The 24,000-nt window shown below is 36.8% G+C and overlaps 1 protein-coding gene across 7 annotated transcripts in view; it reads left to right on the top strand.

Annotated features, from left to right (window-relative positions):
• rhea (Talin_middle and talin-RS domain-containing protein rhea) overlaps window positions 1-24,000 on the top strand; it is a 149,394-nt gene that overhangs the window by 125,258 nt on the left and 136 nt on the right. For 6 of the 7 annotated variants that reach the window (XM_086541755.1, XM_086541754.1, XM_086541753.1 and 3 more), the window contains exons 3-32: window positions 376-539; window positions 756-850; window positions 1,067-1,196; window positions 1,321-1,488; window positions 1,695-1,837; window positions 2,030-2,157; window positions 2,415-2,520; window positions 2,772-2,991; window positions 3,136-3,313; window positions 3,436-3,527; window positions 5,042-5,130; window positions 5,879-6,131; window positions 6,420-9,356; window positions 9,630-9,951; window positions 10,099-10,231; window positions 10,415-10,590; window positions 10,706-10,862; window positions 11,348-11,542; window positions 11,707-11,849; window positions 12,028-12,151; window positions 12,300-12,494; window positions 12,718-12,876; window positions 13,040-13,165; window positions 17,249-17,365; window positions 17,522-17,707; window positions 17,876-18,086; window positions 18,745-18,786; window positions 20,099-20,226; window positions 21,073-21,710; window positions 22,590-24,000. The exon at window positions 22,590-24,000 is cut by the window's right edge and continues 136 nt beyond it. In XM_086541755.1, the coding sequence (XP_086397881.1) occupies window positions 407-539; window positions 756-850; window positions 1,067-1,196; window positions 1,321-1,488; window positions 1,695-1,837; window positions 2,030-2,157; window positions 2,415-2,520; window positions 2,772-2,991; window positions 3,136-3,313; window positions 3,436-3,527; window positions 5,042-5,130; window positions 5,879-6,131; window positions 6,420-9,356; window positions 9,630-9,951; window positions 10,099-10,231; window positions 10,415-10,590; window positions 10,706-10,862; window positions 11,348-11,542; window positions 11,707-11,849; window positions 12,028-12,151; window positions 12,300-12,494; window positions 12,718-12,876; window positions 13,040-13,165; window positions 17,249-17,365; window positions 17,522-17,707; window positions 17,876-18,086; window positions 18,745-18,786; window positions 20,099-20,226; window positions 21,073-21,710; window positions 22,590-23,058 (8,193 nt within the window). In that variant the 5' untranslated portion in view covers window positions 376-406 and the 3' untranslated portion in view covers window positions 23,059-24,000. The remainder of the gene's footprint in view (window positions 1-375; window positions 540-755; window positions 851-1,066; window positions 1,197-1,320; window positions 1,489-1,694; window positions 1,838-2,029; window positions 2,158-2,414; window positions 2,521-2,771; window positions 2,992-3,135; window positions 3,314-3,435; window positions 3,528-5,041; window positions 5,131-5,878; window positions 6,132-6,419; window positions 9,357-9,629; window positions 9,952-10,098; window positions 10,232-10,414; window positions 10,591-10,705; window positions 10,863-11,347; window positions 11,543-11,706; window positions 11,850-12,027; window positions 12,152-12,299; window positions 12,495-12,717; window positions 12,877-13,039; window positions 13,166-17,248; window positions 17,366-17,521; window positions 17,708-17,875; window positions 18,087-18,744; window positions 18,787-20,098; window positions 20,227-21,072; window positions 21,711-22,589) is intronic. The other variant, XM_086541760.1, reaches the window with a different exon arrangement.

Below are 24,000 nucleotides of genomic sequence, written 5' to 3'. Positions count from 1 at the left end.
CCCTCTCACTCTCACTCTATCACACACACACACACACAGACATACCGACATACACATACACATACACATACTCACACAATTGTGCACACACATGCACATGCACACACACACACACGCGCACACATGCACACACACACACACACACACACACTCACACTCACACTCACACTCACACTCACAACATACGCAAACACACACATGCACACACACACATGCACACACACACACACACACACACACACACACACACACACACACACACACACACACACACACACACACACACACACACACACATATATATATGTATTTGTGCCTTTTGAATATTAGATTTTATATTTGTGCATATGGAGTAATTCCAATTTTTCATTTCAGAATAAGCTGATACGAAACTACATTCACCAAGATGGCGCTGGCACTAAAGATCCACATTGTGGAGCAAAATGTAACGAAAATGATGCAGTTTGATCCCTCCACAATGGTGTTTGATGCTTGTCGGATCATTAGGGAGAAAATTACAGAGGCTAACTTAGGCCAAGGTAAGCCCATCATCATCATGGTTTTTCTTGTTGATAAGGTTTTTGAGGTAGCATGCCAGTATAAGATGCACATTAATGTTAGCTGGATTGGAGATATTTCTTTCTGGAGCCAGTAGTAGATTTGCTCAATTATGATTATTATTTTTACTTTGAATATTTACAATGTCAAAATTATTGTGATTTTTGTTAAAAAAAATATTGTGATTTTTGTTGCAGCTAAAGATTATGGGCTGTTTTTGGCGGGTGAGGAGGGTTCGGGAGTGTGGCTGGAGTCAGGGAGGAGCCTCAGCTATTACCTCCTTCGAAGCCAGGTTTGTCAGTGAAAGTTTTTTTATTATGTAATTAGTTGAGTTCATTATTTTTAAAAAATCTGGGATCATGATTATTATTTAGTGTTATTCAGGTTGATAATGGTTGATATTGTTTAGATATCCTAAAAGTACACTGTCCATTGCGATGTGGTACACATTATTTTTACTGTTGCATGAAATGTAAGAGAATTTTATTCATGTGCAATATGCCTGCAGGACATGGTTGAGTATAGACGTAAAGTGCGCACTCTGAAGGTGCGTATGTTGGACGGAACCATAAAGACATTGATGGTTGATGACTCACAGCCAGTTTCACAGCTCATGGTTGTCATCTGTACCAAGATTGGTAAATAAAAGATAATTGTATTATGCTTGTGGTTTTGTAATGAATGATTTTAGACATGTGGAATTGTGAAGAGAGTTGATGTATGAGCAGTTTGTTAAATTAATGGTCCATATTTATTTTCCAGGAATAATGAATCATGATGAGTACTCTTTAGTTCATGAAGTGGAACAGGAAGAGATCGAGAACAAGCCAAACTTTGGAACACTTACACTAAAGAGGAAGAAGGATGGAGACAAAGAAAGAGATGCCAAGATGGAACAACTGAAGAAAAAGCTACGCACAGATGATGAATGTAAGACCTGTTCTTGTTTCATTAATTTATTACAGTATTGTAGAACTTTTGAGATGGTCCCTCATGTTTACTCTTTCCCTCACTTGATTTTGGAATGTATTTTAAAAAAATTTCCATGTATAATTATACTTACTAGTATTCTATTTGGTACACATTATTGATTATAATCTGACTTTGAATTACTTATCATATTTCATCTATTATAGTGAACTGGGTTGATCACAGCAAGACATTAAGAGAGCAAGGAATTGATGAAACAGAAATCCTCCTTTTGCGAAGAAAATACTTCTTCTCTGATCAAAATATTGACTCAAGAGATCCTGTCCAGCTTGGTCTTCTCTATGTACAAGTAGGTGTCCCCTATTTTTTTTTTTTTTTCTTTTTTTTTCTTTTTTTTCCATACTATCAGGTATTGATTTTCAAATACAAATATTGTTGTATGAATGAAAGTTTTATGATATTGTTAGATGTAACAGAGGTAATGGAACTGAAATTATTTTGAACAGTTATCTTTATTGTCTCTTTTACTTCTTTTCTGCAGTGCCGAGATGCCATCCTTGATGGGACTCACCCGGTGACCCTGGAGAGAGCTTGCAGTTTTGCAGGAATTCAGTGCCAGATTCAGTTTGGTGATTATGTGGACTCCAAGCACAAGCCTGGATTTCTGGAGTAAGTTGATGCTCAACAGTAATTTTTTTTTTTTTTTTTCTTTTGTAAAGGAATTTATAAGATGAAAGCAAAGTAACATTTTATTCAAATAGAGATAAGCTCATATTTGAATTGATTAGTTTGTATTATACATGAATAAATTCTTTTTAATAGGTATGATTAGTGGCCAGTCACACTTTCTTCCAGTCTCTTTATGAGAACAACAATTCATATTGAGATTTGTTTTACACTATTTAAACAATGCTGTATTCTTCCAGCCTGAAGGAGTTCTTGCCTCAGAGTTATGTTAAGACAAAGGGCATTGAGAAGAAGATTTTCCAAGAACACAAGACCCATGCTGGCAAGAATGAACTAGATGCCAAGGTTAGTGCTTGCGATGAAAGAGTTCATATGAATCATTAACCCTTTCCCGACTTACGCGAAAACCCCTATGCCGGGCGATTGCAATATTGCATTGTAATCATCACACTGGCATGACGCCCCGGCATCAGGAATTTAGCTGTGTCACACGAGTGTAACACACCGTAGTCATTGGGTTAATGAGGTGTCTTTGTGATTGTAATATAGTCTTTATCTTATCACAGGTATTAATAGTACCTTTTTACAAATTTCAGGTCACGTATGTAGGATTAGCTCGATCACTGAAAACATATGGCGTGACCTTCTTCTTGGTAAAGGAGAAAATGAAAAGTAGGAACAAATTGGTACCTCGACTTCTTGGTGTGACAAAAGATTCTGTGTTGCGTCTGGATGAGAAGACGAAGGAAATCCTCAAGACATGGCCTCTGACTACTGTGCGCCGATGGGCAGCATCTCCAAACACATTTACATTGGGTTAGTGATAAATGTTTAGATTTCCGAAGCAGTGCTTTTGTATACTGGATTCAGAAAAGATGGTTATAGATTTTACATTTTACAATTATCTCCCCCTAGAAACTTATGAGAGATTGTAAACTAATATTTTTTCTCTTTTTTCAGATTTTGGTGACTACTCAGACCAGTATTATTCAGTACAGACAACTGAGGGTGAGCAGATTTCTCAGTTGATTGCTGGTTACATTGACATCATCTTGAAGAAGCAGAGGGCAAAGGATCACATCGGCATTGAGGGTGATGATGGGTCTGCCATGGTGGAAGATACTGTCTCTCCTATCAAGTAGGTTTCTTGTACAGAATCATTATTTGTTGAAAAATGCAGACCTATGCATTTTATATTATATAGATTTACCACATGGTGATTTGTACCTCTAATAAGATGGCACTTTACCCAACTCACAGGGCCAGCATCATCCAACATGGAGACACTGAAGTGCACCATGCTGAGAAGGAGTCAGTGTCTAAACCAGCTGTAATGAGACCAGGAGTGAATGGTAAGCAATGCTTGGCTCTAGTAAAATAGACTTGGGAAATGGGCAAAGGAATTTTGCAAGAGTATTGAAGTTTATGGGGTTTATTTTATTGTTTCCAGAAAAAAGAAATTCTCTTTCCATTTAGTAGGGTGACTTTGCTCTACCGTAAAATCCTGAGCCCATGTTCAATCTCTTGTCGTAGATGCAGATATTGCAAAAAAATATTTGGAATGCATTTTTATTTTGTTTTTTGAAGAGTTAGTATTTGTAAAGTGAATTAGTCTTTTTCTTCTTTAAGGCTTTTTATAGCATGGAATTCAGAGAAGTAACTTTTTTATTTGTATTGATAAATTCTGAAAAAATATGTTAGGACTGGGACATTGATAATGTTCTACTAAAGTATCCTGAAAAATTAATATGCTAATTTTCCACTGAGTTTCCAACTCTGAAGGACATGATTTTTTCCATCAATTGTTTTACCTAAGCTGATATAGTTTGACACTAGTGTTATTGCATAAGTTAATCATTAATATTAGTTTTGAATCATCTCAAATATCTGTTTTGATGCATATACAGTACAGTGTTAGCTAAAATAGTCCCATTCCTAATATAAATACATGCTTATTTGTATGCATGTGTGTTGTCTATGTTTCAAACAGATATGCAATTAGCAATTGTTAACTAGTTTCCATTTCTAATGGTCAGATTTATACAACTTGTTGTATAATCTTGGGTAATTTTGTACAATTGTGCTTTGAGTGTTCGTGTAAGACACAAACACACACTTGCAAACACATACACTCACACACTTGCAAACACATACACTCACACACTTGCAAACACATACACTCACACACTCACAAACACATACACTCACACACACATACACTCACAAATATACACATACTCTTACAAAAACTCACATATGCACACACACACTCACACTCACACTCACACTCACATTCACATTCACATTCACATTCACACTCACTTTCATATTCACACTCACACACACGCACATGCACATGCACATGCACATGCACACACAAAAACTTGTTCAAGTTGAAAACAAAACAATGAAGTGTGTTTTCCTGTGTTTTGCTTCGTTGTTTTGTTTTCACACACACTCATGCTCACACTCACACTGAAAACGCAGTTGATTTCCTTCAACTGTTAAGCCTTCATATATATATGATAACACGAGCATAAGCACAAACCATACTTATACTGTTTGTGGATCTGCTTGTGTGAAAATCATAAATATGTTGGCAAAAGTATGTCAGTTAATACGCTTTTTTCTATAAAGAATAATTTGCTTGTTTCCTGTCAGTTTTCTATATGTGAATATTTACGCATTTTTAAACTTTTCTCCTATGTAGTAGATTGTGCATTCGCAGGGACAATTCAGAATGCCAATTTCTTTTTGAGATATTTGTTTATCAGTTATTTTCATGGGGGCAGTAAATACTAGATGCTTTTTCTAATTATTTGATTATGTTTATGCTGTATGTTTGGTTTTGCATCTTCCTTGCTAGGCGCGCAGAGTTTTGGCACAGGATCCATGCCGGGAGTGCAGACTGTGGCCGTTGTAGGGACGATTAATCTTGCTCACCAGCCCCCTACGGTAAGTGTTTAATCAAGTTGTTCACATATTCTTTGTACATGTGTGTCACTTGAGATTCATGTGTATGTAAAGTTTAAGGTTGTGTGAAAGGGTAAGTAGATTAATGAGAAAAAAAAAAAAAAATTACATGTTAAATCAGAATAGGAGATCTTGCTCTTCTACAATAGTGTCTGCAAATTTTGTGAAGCTTACCCTCAGTAAGTGGAAACAGAGAACAAGCTTTATTATGCTCAGATCACTGTTGCCTGATATTTAGTTATGTGTTTTCATTTGTTCATACCTGTTTGTGCCATACAGAATGTGAATCTGATTCTTAACATGTGTTTGGTGCTCCTTGTCGGCTACAGCTACACTTTTACCTTTTACTGGTGCAAGGTGTGATTGGTCATTGTCTTATATGTGTGGACCTTTGGTGATATTCACTGTTTGATGTTGTGTTGCATTATTGTTATTTGTATTGTCTTTTCTCTTTTGCAAGCTCCTTATCTTGGAGTACTCAGAATGCAAGTAGGTGGCAAGCTATGCATCATAATTGTGATAGTGTTTTTTATGCTAAATTATCCTTTTATTTATTGCATGTAGAAATTCAGTTGGAAAGGAAATTCAAGATGGATGATATATTTCTACTTGTTCCATTATCTTTTTAATTATTTATGCTAAAATCAGCATTATGGATTTCTTTTTTTCAGAATATTACCTTTTTATTTTACTAAGGATTGTTTAGCTAATGTCTTTCATGATTCAACAGGCTAAGCATCCTCAGGTGACAAGTGTCCTGAGCAAGCCTCAAAAAGCACTTGTCTCAACCATTGAAACTGGTCATGTGATTATTGAGGAATGTGCAGAAAGTCTGGAGACCAAGGCTGAGCTTCCTGAGCTGGGCACTGACCCTGCCTCCATCAAGTGGAAGCAGGTGACCCTTGATTCCAACAAGCAGACTGTCACTAGCCAGATTGCTGCCATGAATGCTGCCACAGCTGAAGTTGTAACCCTGACTTCTTGTAAGTTAATTTCAACAATCTTTTCTGTATTCTAGGTGTTTACTTACGAAGAAATATGTAACATGATTTTGAGGATGAAAATTATTTCTAAATGTTTTTAAAAATATGTTGAAGCCATAGTACAAGTGGGTCTTACTTTAAAGTAGAGACATGTAGAACATTCTGCTGAACATGTTAAATCTTTTGTATGAGGATTTATTTTTTATCTTCTTTTATAGCCATTTTATTGAAGCAAAAATATATTTCAGTGATGCTAATGTATTTTTAATTATTCTTTACTATCTGCAGCTGTGCACGAAGAAGTGGATCATACTGCTGTGGGAGCTGCCATTCATACCATTACTTCCAATCTGCCTGAGATGACAAAGGGTGTGCGCATGATTGCTGCCTTGCTGGAGACCGATAATGAGTCCAACAATCTCCTTGGTGCAGCAAAAGTACTTTGCCATGCCTTCTCTGACCTGCTCACTGCTGCTGAACCTGAGAAGAAAGAACCTCGTCAAGGCCTGCTTACTGCGGCATCTCGAGTGGGTGAGGCATCAACTGCTGTTCTCCACACTGTTGATGTTAATCTTGACCATGAAACTCAAGACATTTTGCTGGGATTGGCCAAGGCTGTGGCAAATACCACTGCAGCACTCATTCTAAAGGCCAAGGCAGTTGCATCTCGCTGTGAAGATCAGGACCTGCAGAATATTGTAATAAATTCAGCCACAGCATGTGCTCTGGCAACATCCCAGCTTGTAGCCTGTGCAAAGGTTGTTGCTCCTACAATTGACAGCCCAGCTTGCCAAAGCCAGCTGATTGAGGCAGCCAAGGAGGTGGGCCGTGCTGTGGAAGGCATGGTACAAGTGTGCCAGCGGGCCACCCAAGATGAAGCACTTCTTAGGGATCTCTCTCAGGCTGCAGGGGAAGTCACCCGTGCCCTTAATGATCTTCTCAATCACATCAAGACGGCTGGCGAACAGAAAGGAAGACTCAGTGTCCATGATGAAGCAGTTGAAACCATTCTTGTATCAAGTGAGAAATTGTTTGCTTCACAAGGGAATGCATCAGAAATGGTTAGGCAGGCAAAGATATTAGCTCAGGCTACCTCTCATTTGATCCAGTCTATTAAGTTTGAAGCCGAAAGCCAGACAGATACTGACTTGCAGAACAGATTGTTGGCTGCAGCCAAACAACTTGCAGATGCAACAGCTAAGATGGTAGAGTCAGCTAAGCAGTGTGCTTCAAATCCTAATGATGAGAGGAGACAATTAGAACTTAGACAGGCTGCAGAGAATGTAAGAATTGCTACCAATGCAGCAGCTAGTAATGCTTTGAAGAAGAAGATCATCAAAAGATTGGAGAATGCAGCAAAGCATGCAGCTGCAACAGGAACTCAGTGCATGGCTGCTGCACAGGGTGCTGGACCACACAACACAAGTCCAGGTACACAGGATGAGCTTATATCTGACTGTAAGGCAGTAGCTGATGTGATTCCACGACTTGTTGAGGGTGTCAAAGGAACAATCAATAACCCAGATTCTCCACGTGCTCAGTTAGCACTTATTAATTCATGCAATCAGTTCCTGCAGCCAGGTACAAAGATGGTTTCTTCAGTAAAGGCTGCCTTGCCAACAGTATCAGATCAAGCTTCAGCCCTTCAGCTTAACAATTCATCAAAACAATTTGGTCAGGCTTTAGTAGATCTTAGATCTGCTATTGGAAAAGCACAGGAGGCTTGTGGATCACTGGAAATTGACTCTGCTTTAGATGCTATTCAGGGTCTTAAAGAAGATCTCAGTGACTTGAAGGAAGCTGCTGACAAAGGTATTCTGCGTCCCCTGCCAGGTGAAACACCAGAGAGTGCAGCTCAACAGCTTACCAACTCCAGCAAAACTGTGGGCTCTACCATGGCTCAGCTTCTGACTTCCTCAGCCCAAGGCAACCAGCACTTCATAGGCTTAGCATCACGGGATACTGCACTGGCTCTGAAAGAGTTTTCATCTGCTGTTCGTGGTGTGGTGGCTACATCAACAGACCATGACTTGCGTGACCGTCTCATTGATGCTGCTCGCGAGGTCATGATCAAATCATCAGAACTGATAGAAGAAGCACGCATAGTGGTACAAGGACCACAAGATGTTGCATCTCAGCAAAAGCTTGCCCAGGTAGCAAAGGGAGTCTCACAGGCTCTCAACAAGACCTTCAATCTTTTACCTGGCCAAAAAGATGTGGATGATGCTATCCTGACTATCACAGATTCAACCAATGACTTAGATGCCCGTAGGTTCCCACCCACCACAAAGCCATATGGTGAACTGCAATCGGAACTTAGCAATGCTGCTGCAGAACTTAACACTGTCACAACTGAGGTGGTTTCTTCAGCTCGCATCTCAACACAGCACCTGGCTACATCATCAAAGAAATTCTCAACTGCATTTGGTAGCCTGATGGGAGTAGGCATGGAAATGGCTGGTACTACCAAAGACCAAGAAGTTCAGGGCCAGATGGTTGTCAGCCTTAAGAGTGTTTCGATGTCATCATCTAAGCTGTTGGTATCTGCTAAAGCTGTTGCAGCCGATCCCAATGCTCCTAATGCAAAGAATCAACTTGCAAGTGCTGCTCGAGCTGTCACAGATTCAATTAACAACCTTATCAATGTGTGTACTTCAGCTGCACCAGGGCAGAAAGAATGCGATAATGCTGTCCGTGCCATCCAGTCCATGAAGCCTCTTCTGGACCATCCTTCAGAACCAGTAACAGATGCTTCATACTTTGAGTGTCTGGACACAGTCATGGACCGCTCTAAGAGTCTTGGAGACGCCATGACTGGCATTGCTAATCATGCCAAAAAGCTAGAACATGATAAGTTTGGCAGTGCTGTCAAGGAAGTAAGTGGAGCCATCTGTGGTCTGGTGGAGAGTGCTGCTCAGGCTGCCTATCTTGTTGGTGTGTCAGACCCTACAAGTGTTGCTGGACGTCCAGGATTGGTCGATCAGTCCCAGTTCGCTCGTGCCTACGAGGCAATTATCACAGCATGTGAAACTCTTTCCAACCCCAACAGCAACCAGCAAGAGGTTCTGAGTGCTGCAACCATCATTGCCAAACATACTAGTGCATTATGCAACAGTTGCCGTGTAGCATCTGCCAAAACAAACAACCCAGTTGCGAAGAGGCACTTTGTACAGTCTGCCAAAGACGTGGCAAATGCAACTGCTCATCTGGTGAAAGAAATAAAAAGTAAGTATAATCTTGATACAATTTACTTAATCTTTTTATGAATAATTGGTTATGAACCTTTATATAGTTTATGATACATCTTTATATACATACATACATACATACATATATAATCACTCTATATATATATATTTCTATATATATATATATATATATATATATATATATATATATATATATATATATATATATATATATATATATATATATATATATATATATTTATTTATTTATTTATTTCTATGCAGACTATTAATCAGTTTATACTTGTAGCACTGGATCAAGACTACAGTGATGAGAACCGGGCTCGTTGCAGTGCAGCCACCAAGCCTTTGCTGGAAGCTGTGGAGAACCTCTGCACTTTTGCAAACTCACCTGATTTTGCATCAGTACCAGCTAAGATTTCCAGCAAAGCTCGTGAATCACAAGAACCAATTACATCAGCAGGCAGAGCTATCATCAGTGGATCATGTTCCATGATAGAATCAGCCAAGAGCCTTGCTGTCAACCCAAAAGATCCACCAACCTGGCAGTCACTTGCTAGTCATAGCAAGAATGTGTCTGACAGTATAAAGAAGCTTGTGTCATCGATAAGGTATGATTTCATCTAGTATTATATATTAATGTCATAAATAAAACATAAAACAGTCATAGGTACATAAGTATCTTTTTTTTTTTCTTTATTCAATTAGTATGAGAAAACTAGCAATATATTGATTTTTCCTGTTTCTGCAATGAACAGAGACAAGGCCCCTGGACAGAAGGAGTGTGATGAAGCCATTGATAAACTGAACATGAACATTAGGGACTTGGATCAAGCATCCTTACGTGTGTTGGACCAGAACCTCCAGCAACAGACTGAGAATTCCTTGCAGGTGATTGGGAATATTGTAACTTGTTAATGTACTGGTTATTGCTGGATTTAGGAAATGAATAGTTACGATGGTGTATAATAGTTGTGTTTTGTGGTGTTTTAAAATATCATTATCCCTTTTCACTCCTGGTAACCTTGTTAATAGGTTTGTCATTTGATTAATGAGATGACTTTATTGCTTTAGGGCTTCAATGAACAAGTAGAGAATGCTGGACAAGCTCTTCTAAACAACATTGATAGGGTTCGCTCAGCTGCCAAGAGTGAAGCAGAAAAGCTTGGCCATTCCATCACTCAGATGTCAAGCTACTTTGACCCAATGGTCACAGCTTCTATTGGCTCTGCATCAAACATGCTCAACAAGTAAGTACTTTTACACATTAACAGTTGTTTGCTTCTTTATATTAGATGATATAGAAATTATTAGAAATACTTGTCAGAGTGGATATCAGAATGGATTTATTTCTTTTCAACTTAGCAAGCAGCAAATGTGTCTACTGGATCAGACAAAGGCTGTTGCTGAGTATGCTTTGCAACTCGTTTATGTATCCAAGGAGGCAGGTGGTAATCCCAAGGCTGTCCACGATCATCCAGATGTGGATGATGCTGCAGATACTATGAAGGAGACACTCCAGGTCAGTTAAATATCTATACAATTATGCAAATGACTCTCTGAAATGAATTGTCAACCAAATACAGATAAATTAGTGTATTTTTATATATATATATATATATTTATATATTTATATATTTATATATTTATATATTTATATATTTATATATTTATATGATACATGATACATGATACATGATACATGATATATGGTATATGGTATATGATATATATATTATATAATATATGATATATATATATTTATATTTATATTTATATTTATACAATATACAATATACAATATTCAATATACAATATATATATATATTTATTTATTTATTTATTTATTTATTTATTTATTTATATATTTATATTTATTTATTTATATATTTATATTTATTTATATGTATATGTATGTTTATGTGTATATGTATATGTATATGTATATGTATATGTATATGTATATGTATGTGCATATGAAAATGATTTTATTCTTTTTAACACTAGGAACTACTGTCAACTGTAGAAACAATAGCCACAGAGGCTGGTGTTGTCTCAGGATTGGTTGAGTCTATCACTACAGCCATGCACAGACTGGAGGATAATGCTATTGCTGTCTCAGATGACAGTGAGAGCTTTGTTGACTACCAGACACGTATGGTCACAGCTGCCAAGGAGATAGCAAGACTGGCCCAGGATATGGTAAGTGTAATGTTTATATGTAATCTGCCATATGGAGGTACTCTAGAATATATGAATAAGGTGAAGTGGAAAGACATGTTTGAAAAATATTCCTTAGAATATTATGAAATTATATTAATGCCTAGAATGTAACTATATGATTTTATAAATGAATGTGATTTCAGGTTGGAAAGGGAGCTGCAGATGCTAGTCAGCTAGGTAATCTTGGAGCTAGTGTATCACACCAGTACAGCTCCTTGTCCTCAGACTCTGCTGGGGCCATCCGTCAGACTTCAAATCAAGAAATTGCTACTCGTCTGCGAAGCAGGTAAGTTCAAACTTTTACTGTATGTTTTTCTTTTATTGCTTTGTGTTAAAGATGTAGTTCCATGCTATATATCATTTTTTCCCTTTCCTTTTTTACAAATAGAACTCCAAACAGTTAAGTTGCCAAGATAGTTGCAGATATTTTTAAATCTTGAGTTTTATTGAATACTTATTTTCAGTGTGCATGAGCTGGGACAGGCTTGTATTGACTTGGTAAAGTCTGGAGGGTCATGCCAAGCTGCCCCACGCGATACATTCTGCCAACGTGACCTTGCTGAATCTGCACGCCATGTTGGTGAGAAGGTATGCTTAGCAATCTTCACTTGTTGGAATATATCTCTTGTACATCCTGGATCTTATTGGACATTTTATTATGAGAATTGTAGTTTGAATAGAAAAAAGTTACCATAATTGAATGATTAACATCAACTCATTCTATAATTGACTTCAGGCTTCTCACGTTATGGCTGCACTTCAAGCTGGTTCTCAGGGTACCCAGGCTTGCATCAACGCTGCTTCTACAGTCTCTGGTATCATTGGTGATCTTGATACAACCATTATGTTTGCTACAGCTGGTACTCTCAATGCTGAAAAGGAAGGCGAAAATTTCTCTGACCACAGGGAATATATTCTCAAGACTGCTAAGGTGATTTTTATCTTTTATTTTATGCACTAGGTTGCAATATTCATAAATATTACCTTTTTTGTGGGAGGAAATACATTGAGAAAGGATCTGTCTCATCTGTCAAAATTAAAGATCATGGTTCACTAAAACTGGCCAAATTATCTTGTGGTATGATTTCTTTTGCAGTTTAAATGCCTTATATGGATTGGGTCATATTATATTAATTCAACATTTTGTCATGTAGGCTCTTGTGGAAGATACAAAGACGCTTGTGGCAGGGGCTGCATCATCACAAGAACAGCTGGCTGTTGCTGCACAGAATGCTGTAACTACAATTGTTCAGTTATCTGATGTTGTGAAGAGTGGAGCCTCCTCTCTTGGAGCAAATAATCCAGAAGCTCAGGTAAGTTTTTCTATACCTTTTAGTGATACAAAAACACATAAGTAATGTGTTTACATATTGTGCCACTTGAGGTACAACCTTACTAGGTATTTCTATGCTCAACATATTGCATATAAGATGAAGTATGTATGAATATTTAGAGCCATGACATTTCCCTAAACAGGTGATGCTGATCAATGCAGTGAAGGATGTGGCCATGGCCCTTGGTGACCTGATCCATGCCACAAAGGCAGCATCTGGCAAGTCCCTTAATGATCCTGCCATGACCACACTAAAGGAGTCAGCAAAGGTATGCACCTAAATATCCTTAAATAAATATAGTAAGCTGTATTGACTATAAAATGAATGCATTAATAAAGGTGCCAGACTTAATGATAACTCCAATAAACATACATTTGTATCTAATCTTTTAACAATAAGCACTGAGATTTGATAGATGGATGTATGCTCCCTGTCTGTCTGTTTTATGATTATGAAATCATATTGATATGCAATATCTGGGTTGGTGATTAATGATATTTAAAAAGTATGAATCTAATGGAACAAAATATGTATACTTGATCTTAAAAGGTTGATTTCCTTAACCACATTATTTCTTAGGTATTTCAGTACTGTGTATCAAGAAATGAATATTGGTGTGGAATAATGCAATTTATTTGAGACTTAACTATATATTTCTTTTCCTTTTATAACTTCAAAGAGAATCAGAAAAGTAAAATATCAGTTCAGCATAAGGTACATCATTTTGAAACTACAAAGTGTTATTGTTCAAATTAAGTCCTCAGACTTGTTCATATATATAATGCACATAGAATTACCACTGGCTTTGGGATTACTTTTGCCTTGTTTATGATTATCAAAAGCGACTGGGAGGAGCAATGATTTCATTACTACAGTCTCTCTTTCAATTTTGGTATTCAATACCCTTTTAATATCTAATATTTTAGCTCTTAAGAGTGACTAAAAGCCATAACTTTGATGACACTGCATGCTACCTGGAAGGGTGGACTTTTTCATGTTGTTCTGTGGACCTCATGACTGCTTGGGCTGAATCGCACGTTATTTGGTCTTTCCCTCGTAAAATTGCCTGCAACTAGATATACAATCATCTCCAACCCTAACATATCCATTACCATTTAGTTGTCTCCTTAAGGCAGAGAACCAAGATTCAAATTACTATAATGAAAGTCCACCAGTTCCCTGTAGGATGAAGTGTTCCAATCTATGAGGGTTGTCACTTTGCTTTTTCATTTTTATTGAAGATAAAATAATGGGTGAAGGATATACATGTACTCTATAATATGTGCCAAGAGGAAAATGCAGTGGCTCTCCCCCTATTTATCAATGTTTATGAATATGTTATTGTTTTTCTTGGATATAAAGTAGAAAGCAGTGTTCAGTTCAATTGTGGCATTTCCCAAATTCAGGGCTAAACATAAATCTGGGTTCTCTGCCAAGCAGGGTTGGTCTGACTACTATGAGTCGGATCGAGAGTGGCTCATGTCGGATCAGGAGGAGGAGTTGATCCGTCTGCTCTCCGTTGAACACATCCCCGACAATCATCATCTGACCAGTGATATTTTGATTGAGTCCACTTAACATTGAATGGACTCTTAGATACTTAAACTTTGGTTTACAAACTTCTGTATTTTTCTTCTTCTTTTCTCTTTTCTTCTTGTTATTGATGAATTTGAATATTCAATGTATCCTATGGTTAAGCTCAATAGTTAGAAGACCCATTTAAGAAAAAAAACCTGTACCATTATTTGATTGAAAATGCAAGATCAAAATTTTGGTCAGGTAATCCCTAGGCACCTTGAACCAGATTTTGGCAATTTTGTTCCACTTTTATTTTTAATTATTATTGTGTTGATATATATATTAGGTAGATATGAATATCAAAGTCTGATTTCATGACCCTCTGTTTCCAACAAAAGAATCAGTTACATTTTTCACCAGAACAGCTACGATTGCCAAGGAAGTGAAATTGGTTGGTTATCCTTTTGTCTCTTGCAAAGGAGTGTAGGATACTAGTAAAACAGTGCAAGGAGTGTTGATTGGGCATCTTAAGATTTGCATTTTATTGGTTTATTCATCATCCATCAAGGGGTGCTAGAATTTTTTAAGATTATGGTCATTGATTCATTTTTTTTTTTTTTTTTTTATGTGACTTTAAACAGTAAGTTCAGAGTTTTATATAAAACATTACCCACATGATAGTTGGGGAATCATGTATTGGTATCAAAGATTTCCTTATTTATTGAGCACATCTATAAAAATGTTGCCATCTGTGTTAAGTGTGACTATTGGTTTAGAAAGGCCATAAATTAAGTTTTTCAATTTGATACAGCTTCTAGGTTTTCAGTGTATGGAACTTTTTTTTAGAGTGCTCAAAATTTGTAGTGCTGTGATTATAGTCATATCTCTCTACATTGTATAAGAATTATTTAAAACTTGTGTTTATGTCAATAAAGAAAAAAACAATCTTTCTATTTGTCAAAACAAAAATAAATGATGATAATGGAACTGGAAAATAAAGAACAGTGGTCACTTCAGAAGGACTACCAGGCTTTCATCAAAGAAAGATGGAGTTGACACAGCTGATCACAAAAGTGCTACTGATTTCTTGTAGTTGCTGATAAAGGAAAAGAGTTGTAAATTTTGAAATAAATATCACTGGTCATGATGGCAAGAGGAAGGTGAGCTCGGAAATAACAAGGTGCACAAACACTAACTACTTGTTTTTTATTTTATAGACGGAAGATTCCCAACTCCCTCCAAGGCATTGGCCATTATTGGGACTAACCGCATGGTTTCCCAAATTGAGTTAACATTTAGTTCCTTTTCTTTTCTTTTTTTTCTTTTTTTTTCTTACTTACATCTAACATTTATGCTTTATTACCAGCACGTTTTTATTAACAGGTTGCTGTCCTTAGCTGTTTCAGTATGATGCATTTTACTCTGCAATATATGTGTTGCATATGTTTATGATTTTATATGTATATTGGTATATACATTTTGATACCCATACACCTAAAAACACACAGTGCTTACCTGTACTTTAGAATCTTCATAGAAAACACGCACATACACAGACACATGCACATCCACTCACACATACACAAACATACACAAATATACACATACACACATATACATGCAAGATATATACATCTTTATAAAAAAGATTCAACATAGGTAGCTTATTGATGAAAAGTCTTTCATGACATTTCATAAGTTTTACCACTGTCATAACAGCAAAACACTTGTCATATTAAGGTATGTATTAGACAATATATTTGATGCCTCCATAAGATGACTTACTATACTTCTGCCACTGCCTCTGTGAGACTAGATCTTTAGTTGCAGTTTAACAAGTGGAGTATGTATATCAGTGAATTTGGCAAGTTCACAAATATTATAGTTTATTGTATACACAAGGGAGGGTTGTGGAAGAATAGCCCGTTTTTTTCTTTTTGGATTGTATATTTGTGTTTTTTTTCTGTAACAAGTGACATTTGGCATTGTAGATGAGATAGAGCTCAGTATTACCTGTCATGTCAGACTGTATAGATGGTATTTATAGATAAATGTTTTAACTTTGGTGTTTAGTTCTTGATATACCTAAATATAGGATCTTTGTTTGATGAAAGATAATATTTAAGAAGCAGTCACCTCCACTTTCAACATTAACATTGATGTTCATAATTTTTTATCATATCTCTTTTTTTTTTTTTTTTTTTTTTTTTTACCATATTTGTCTTGTACCATCAGTCAGTCCTAGCAGTATATTAGCATTTTAGTGCTGATTATATTTCAAAGTGTATAGAAAACAAATATCACATACATATTTAAACTTTACCCTGCTACATGTTTGCTGCTTAGTTCAGTAAAAGTAGTGCATTTTCCATAAAGTGAAAGATCCCTACTAAAAGAGTCAGCATTGAATGCTCATCATGGTCATGTAATACTGTGTCCCTAATATCCAGGCTCATGTCTTGCCATCAGGTGTGATCTTGGTGGAGTGCCGTGGTAATTGTGGTTTGTTTGTGTTTTAAGATTTATTGCTTCTTATGGGTAATTTTCCTGTGCTTTTTCACAGGGAAATCAAACCTTGAGAGACTTTTGCCTAACTCCTTTTTTAATACTTGTACTGTAAATAGTGTCACTCTTCTTTGATCTTTCTCTTTCAGCTGTTGAAAGACCAAACAGAATGCTGAATTCCTTCTCCATATTGATAAGATTTTCAGTTTTGAGCAAACTCTCATGACATACAAGTGAAAAAGCATCCACTTCCTTTTTTATTTATTTATTATTATTTTTTTTTTTTTTTTGTAGACGTACATCATAATTGAGAACTATCTTTAAACAGGTTATGGTGACCAATGTGACCTCCTTGCTGAAGACAGTGAAGGCAGTTGAAGATGAACACACCCGAGGAACAAGAGCTCTGGAGGCCACAATTGAAGCCATTGCACAAGAGATCAGGGTTAGTTATTTGCCATATTAATTGTTTGCCTAGTTGAGTTGATGAAAGTGAGAGATAAACTGATAGAAAGAGTAAATGCGGATGTCTATGTTCAAATTGAAATAAGCAAGTAAAATCACCTGCCTTCTGATGGAAATGTTCATTAATTTTCAACAGGCTTTTGATTCTGATGAGGCTCCAAAGACCAAGGCCACCCCAGAAGACCTAGTACGTTGCACAAAACCAATTACTCTTGCGACTGCCAAAGCTGTTGGAGCTGGAAACAGCCTCAAGCAGGAAGACGTCATTGTGGCTGCCAATATGGGTCGCAAGGCTATTTCTGATATGCTAACAACATGCAAGGTAATCATTTTTTATTTTATTGTTTTGAGATTGGTAATGTATAAAGTATATTTTTCTTAATTACTTTTTTTTTTTTTTTTTTAAGAAATATAAATGGTGTATAAGTAGTATGTTGTAGTGAATTTTCCGTTATGGCAGGGACTTATTTTAATTTATTTCCTATAAAAGGCTGCTGCATGGGGTGCAGAAACTGTGGAACTTCGCTCAAAGGTGTTAACCTCAGGACATGACCTGGCCATCCAGTATCGAGAACTGCTGCAGATGGTCATGCATCTGATTCACAAGCCAAGTCCTGAGGCTCGTAATGCACTCAGCACTGTGTCTCGCAAGATTGCCCAGTGTGTCACAGATTTAGTCTCAACATCTGAGGCCTTGAAAGGTAAGGCCAGTGTTGTACTTGACTGTATGATGGCTTGTTGAATGGCTTGATTTTGTATTAAGGCTGTGTTTTGCATAGCAGTTTATTGTTGGCTTTGTGATAAGTAAAGTATCTTTGGGAAGTATATGGTTCAGTATTTTGAATTAGAAAAATAGTCAGGGATGGCTTTTAGGGATGAAAAATGTAATGGTATATTTTGTGAATGGGTGTTGGTGCTTTTTTTTATCTTTTATTTAGTTTTATTTATTTATTTATTCATGTACTTATTTTTTAATTTCAAGAGCTCATGGAACAGTCATCTATGCATGATTTGGGAGTGGCTTTGATGCATGTTTTTAAAGACAATTTCAGTTCAGAAGTGCATTATTCATTAGGAATATTTATAGCAGTAGGATGGATTTAGACAGTGGCAGAGTGAAAATGTTTTGGTGTTTTTTGAGTTTGTAAGCGATTTCAGAAGGAAGTGAAACATGAAGGATGCACATATCCTGCACTATGAAAGCACTAGAATTCAACTCTTGAAGAAGTTAAAGAAATTTCAGTAATTACTGTGTAAGATGGCATTTCATTGATGAAAACAGGTAATGGAAGCATAATACAGGATATTGCACCCCACATACCCTTCCAAGTGCACACCCTTACCATGTCCCCCCTACAGCCCACTTCAAATGGCACGAGGTCGGCGTGAGTCCGCCCAGTGGTGAGTGAAGCGCACATATAGCCATGATATTTTCCCAGTTGTAGACTAGCATTATGCATGTACTATCTTTGTCTCCGGTCTCGTTGTAGCAGTTTCGTTAACCAAGATCTTGTGATATGATTGAGCCTCAGTGTGAGGAAATTTTGCATATCACAGTTTCTGTATCATTCAAGATGCTTTGCATTTGTCAGTTCTCTTTGGAATGGTTATGACATGGACATTTATTGCCTGAAGAATTTATTTCACACAATGCTATCTTTCCAAACCTTTTAGTATGGTGATCAGCATCTTTGTGTCCAGATATATACCTCTGAGCTTGGTAGTGGGTTGAAGGCTGTGTAGTGGCTTTGTTGTCAAGTATCATTTTTGAACCATTTCTGTGTGTACTCTAATTCAATTTGTTCATGTTCTGGTTCAATTTTGATGCTTTCTTTTCACAAGATAATCAGAACAGGCATGGAGGATAAAGTACAGGTGAATCTTCTGTGTAAATATTGTTAGTTATTATGCATCCTCATTTCTTAAGGGTACACATATCCAGTATGCAGAGTAGCTCATGTTGTAAATACATATTTTTATAAGGGATTCTCTTATAGAAATAGCATGGCAAGAATCCAACTGCTGAATTATATGAATATTGACTTCTTGATGATAATGTTGGTAGAATCTTCAAAGTGAAATGACCAATATTCTATTTCCTACGGCCACTTAGGGTAGAAGCCTGGTGCTCCTGCTTAAGTAGATAGAATAAAGCTAATGTTCCTTCTTAATCTCTTGTTATTTAAGGAAATTAAACCAGATATAGTTAAGGATATTGTTTGCAAATCAAGTGGAGGTAGAATCTTCTTCTAGGATTGTTTTGTTTAAAAAAAAATTATTAGTAGAATGATTAATATAGCAAAAATATTATCGGTGAAATAGTATTCATACACTTATAAAAAAAAAAAAAAAAAAAAAAAAAAAAAAATATATAGATATATATATATATATATATATATATATATATATATATATATATATATATATATATATATATATATATATATATATATATATATATATATATCTTTTGCTTTAGCAAACAGTTTGTTTCAAAAGGGATAGTAGACAAACAGAAGAGATTATGATTTAGCTTTTAAATATTAGATTAGGATTGAAAAGGAAAAAAGTTCATCATTATTGAAATCTTGTCTCATACCATGAGCTTCAAAGAAAAAAAAAATCTTTTTTTTTTTTTCATTCATTCATGAATACTCGCTGTAAATTTTAGAAGCTGCCGACAAAAGGTTAATGGCTATCCCTACACTCTCAGGTCATGATTGGGAAGATCCTGATGACCCAACAGTAATTGCGGAGAATGAACTCATCGGCGCTGCCAATTCCATTGATGCTGCTGCCCGTAAGCTGATGGCTCTGAGGCCTCGCCGTACAGAGACAAAGGTATGAGTTGCTGTTACTCTTCATTAATTTATTTGATATTTTTAGGGCAAGTATATTGTTTCCCAAGCTGAAAAATGTAAAGTACAATATTATATACAGCTTCAACACTTACAAGAATACATATCTAGAGTATTGTGAAGACAGTTCAGTTTATTTTTACAAATAGGCATGCATGGATATGGATATGGGGTGTTTGAAAACTGAATTTGGAGCAAGTTCTTTTGGTTTAAACAACTTTGGAAAGCCATTGGGAGCCAGGACTGCTGCCATGTTCTCCTGAAGTGTACAACAAGAATGCAACCTGTGCAGCCTGCAAGTCATTGTTGCTGTGAGATATGTTTGATATTCTTGGTTGTTGATTGGCCTCGACTAAGAATCAAACATATTATCACAGCTCAGTGAAATATCGCCCTGAAGAACACCACAACTGTGAGAGATGCTACTCAGTGAAGAAAAGACTACAGAGAAATGTTGACTTGATATGACCTAACCTTTTTTGTTAGGGCCCCTTATTTAGAAGTTAATGGAGTTTTATCTTGCCATAAGATTTTAGATTTATGTCTTTTAACCCTCTCTGGACGGGTGGGTGACGTCATACGTTGTCGTTTATTTAACTGATTTAGGCCTATGCGTTTGAGAGCCCAGCATTGTAACATGCAAGGCTGGAATGCCCCCATCATGAGTGGGTTAATTTCATCATTCTGTACTTTTCATGTTGACCAGCACATGTTTTCCTCCTCCCTCCTTCTTCTTCTTCTTCTTCTTCTTCTTCTTCTTCTTCTTCATCAGAATAATTGTGATGTCAGTTTACGTAATCTGAATGCTTAATATTTCTAATTATTTCAGGAGATTGATGAATCAATGAACTTTGATGAAATCATCTTGGAGGCCTGTAAATCAATCGCTGCAGCCACAGGAGCTCTGGTGAAGGCTGCATCTTCAGCACAACGTGAACTTGTTGATGCAGGGAGAGTCAGGCGTCGCCCCACAGTCACCTCTGATGATGGGCAGTGGTCCGAGGGCCTGGTTTCTGCCGCTCGCCTTGTGGCTGCAGCCACACATTCCCTGTGTGAAGCTGCCAATGCACTAGTCCAAGGACAAGCTAGTGAAGAGAAGTTGATTTCAGCTGCAAAGCAAGTGGCTGGGTCAACTGCTCAATTGCTTGTAGCTTGTAAGGTAAAGGCCGATCCAGACTCAAATGCCACCAAGCGTCTGCAGGCTGCAGGAAATGCAGTCAAGCGAGCCACAGACAACTTGGTAAGGGCTGCTCAGCAGGCCATTGAACATGAAGAGGAGTTCACTGTGGTTGTTAAGAATCGCCTTGTTGGTGGTATGGCCCAGGAGATTGATGCCCGTGAACAGGTCCTGAAAGTAGAGAGAGAACTCGCAGAGGCCAGAGCCAAATTGTTAGCCATCCGTCGTCAGAAGTATGGAAAGGATGGCAATGAATCAGGACTTTCAGATACGGATGGATATCTTTCTGGGTATGTCTTTTTTCATACTAGTTGAATAATAACTTACTTCCTATATATTAATTGTTGGAAAAATCCTTTATACTTAATACATATATAGTTGTTGTCTTCATCAAGCTTCATATTGAATGTAACTAAATATATTGTTAAATTTATTATGATGACATCCTTCATAAACTTTAGGTTCCCAACTACTTTGAAACTTATTTTAGTATATTATATACAGTGGTCAAAAAAAGAACAATACTAATCTCTTACCGATAAGCAACAGAATACTCTCTGAAATGGATGAGTTTTCCATGCAAATGGTTACCTAAGTATAAATGTCAAATAAAGGTGCTAAGTATAAATGTCAAATTTTAACATTGCCTTTTTTCAGTGTAAATCTTTAAAAAATATAGAAGGATAGAAAAAAGATGGCCATACAATTAAAGGTGCATCTTCTTTTTATAACCCCATAATCCAATAATGCCGGGGCAGTTTTAGTTATGCCTGGACACAGTAATGGGGTATTTCAAAATGCCACCTGCTACATGCATGATCACCTGGTGTGCTGGCCATACAAAAAGCCATGAAGTGATATCACATCCCTGGTAGGAATGCCTTCCACCATGTGACGTGATATCATGTCATTTCCTTGTTAGTCTTCCCACTAGGGATGTGATGTTAGGATGCCAGGTGATTGGGCGGCGAGCTGGACATAATATCCTGCCATTATGTCCAGGTGGAACCAAAATTGCCCCGTTGTTAATGGGAATAAATTATTTTTTGGTGAAATGGGACACTGGCTTAGCAGCTGAAACTTTGTATCTTGTTAGAATAGGTAGGATCTCTAAGAATTGTTCAGTCAGAATTTTTCATTTAATTATTAATGTCCATTTTTCTTTGCAGCTATGATTCCTCACATGAAAATTCTGGTGTCATCACTACCACCCGTGCTGTAAAGGTTACCTGCAAGTATCCGGATCCACCACAAACAAGGTCACCAAACCTCTCCCACACCACATCATTCAACCCAAGCCCCATCCGCAGCCATCTTACTTCGCACCAAACATCTCAGTCTTTCAACCAGTCACATTTCCAGTCAAATGGAGGATCAGCTGATAATTCATTCAATCTGTCTGGAGCCAGTGATGGTGGTGCAGAGTTTGATGATGGACCTACATTCAAGGAGGCCCTCAGAGCATTCCAGACCAAAGGAACTGGTTCTGCTAGCTCCTCTGCCAACACCTCCTTGAACAGATCAAGCAGAACTTCCACCCAGAATGCCCAGCAGATTCTGTCTAGCTCAACTCAGCGGATTGAGCGCACCATGCACATGACCAGCTCAAACAGAAGCTACCATGTGGAGGAGAGCTGAAACAAGATACCAAATGCATTTACTGTGTTAGGTGTTATAGAGTAGATCTTCCAAGCCTGGTTAGGATTGCATTGCTTACATTATTGTCTATGAAGAAATCTATTTTGTGTAGACAGACTTTAAAGTTACTGAATATTATATATCAGCATGTATACAGGTGCAGTAATTTGAGTTCATTGTCATGCTTCATGTCGCTTTCACCCATGTGCTTTTATGTCTGCGTGCAAGTTAGGTAAGAAGATTAAGTCCTGAACTACAGGTGCCTTTAATTGTCCATCCACAGGCATCCACTCTAGGATGTACAGAGGAAAAGGACTCCAGCCTTATCACAATATTATCCAGTTTCAATTTTTAATTTTTTAAGGTTATTGTATTTCTCCCATTGCTTTAAATCAAACTAGATAGTTATTATGGGGAAAATACAACTGAAAGATAATGCTTATTGATTATAATTAATATATTGAATCCTATATTTAGAAGTAATCCTTTTAATAACAGATAAACCAAATAATAAAATGTTAAATTGGACTGTTCTTTAAAAGTTTAAATCATTCAGCCTAGAATGTTTCACAACTTATCCCATAGATGTAAATGAATAACAGCTGACATGCTTACATTTTGGTTACTGAATTAACATTTTGGTGCTGAAAATTTTGTTATATTAGTCACATAAAACATATCATGATGTACAGTTGTAATGTATGCTATTGTAATGTAGCTTAGTACAAAGAGGGTAAATAAGAGGGAGGGGGAATTTTTATGAACTAGAAGATTTATAGGATATTTATTGTTTAATAACTTGATAGAGGTTCTTAAATGTCATGTAATCAAGATTACTTACTGCTTTTAGAAGTTTGTAGGGGAAAGTTTTATTGATTGATTTCTCTTTTTTTAAGGCATGAAAAATATGTATACTTCCATGTATACTTATATTCTCCCTCT

The sequence above is a fragment of the Penaeus japonicus genome, unplaced genomic scaffold (assembly GCF_977035675.1).
Source record: "Penaeus japonicus unplaced genomic scaffold, GWHDUDI00000001_assembly GWHDUDI00000011, whole genome shotgun sequence".
NCBI classification, from domain to species: Eukaryota; Metazoa; Arthropoda; class Malacostraca; order Decapoda; family Penaeidae; genus Penaeus; species Penaeus japonicus.
Note: the sequence above shows the minus strand (reverse complement) of the source record. Positions and strands in the feature narration are given on the sequence as shown.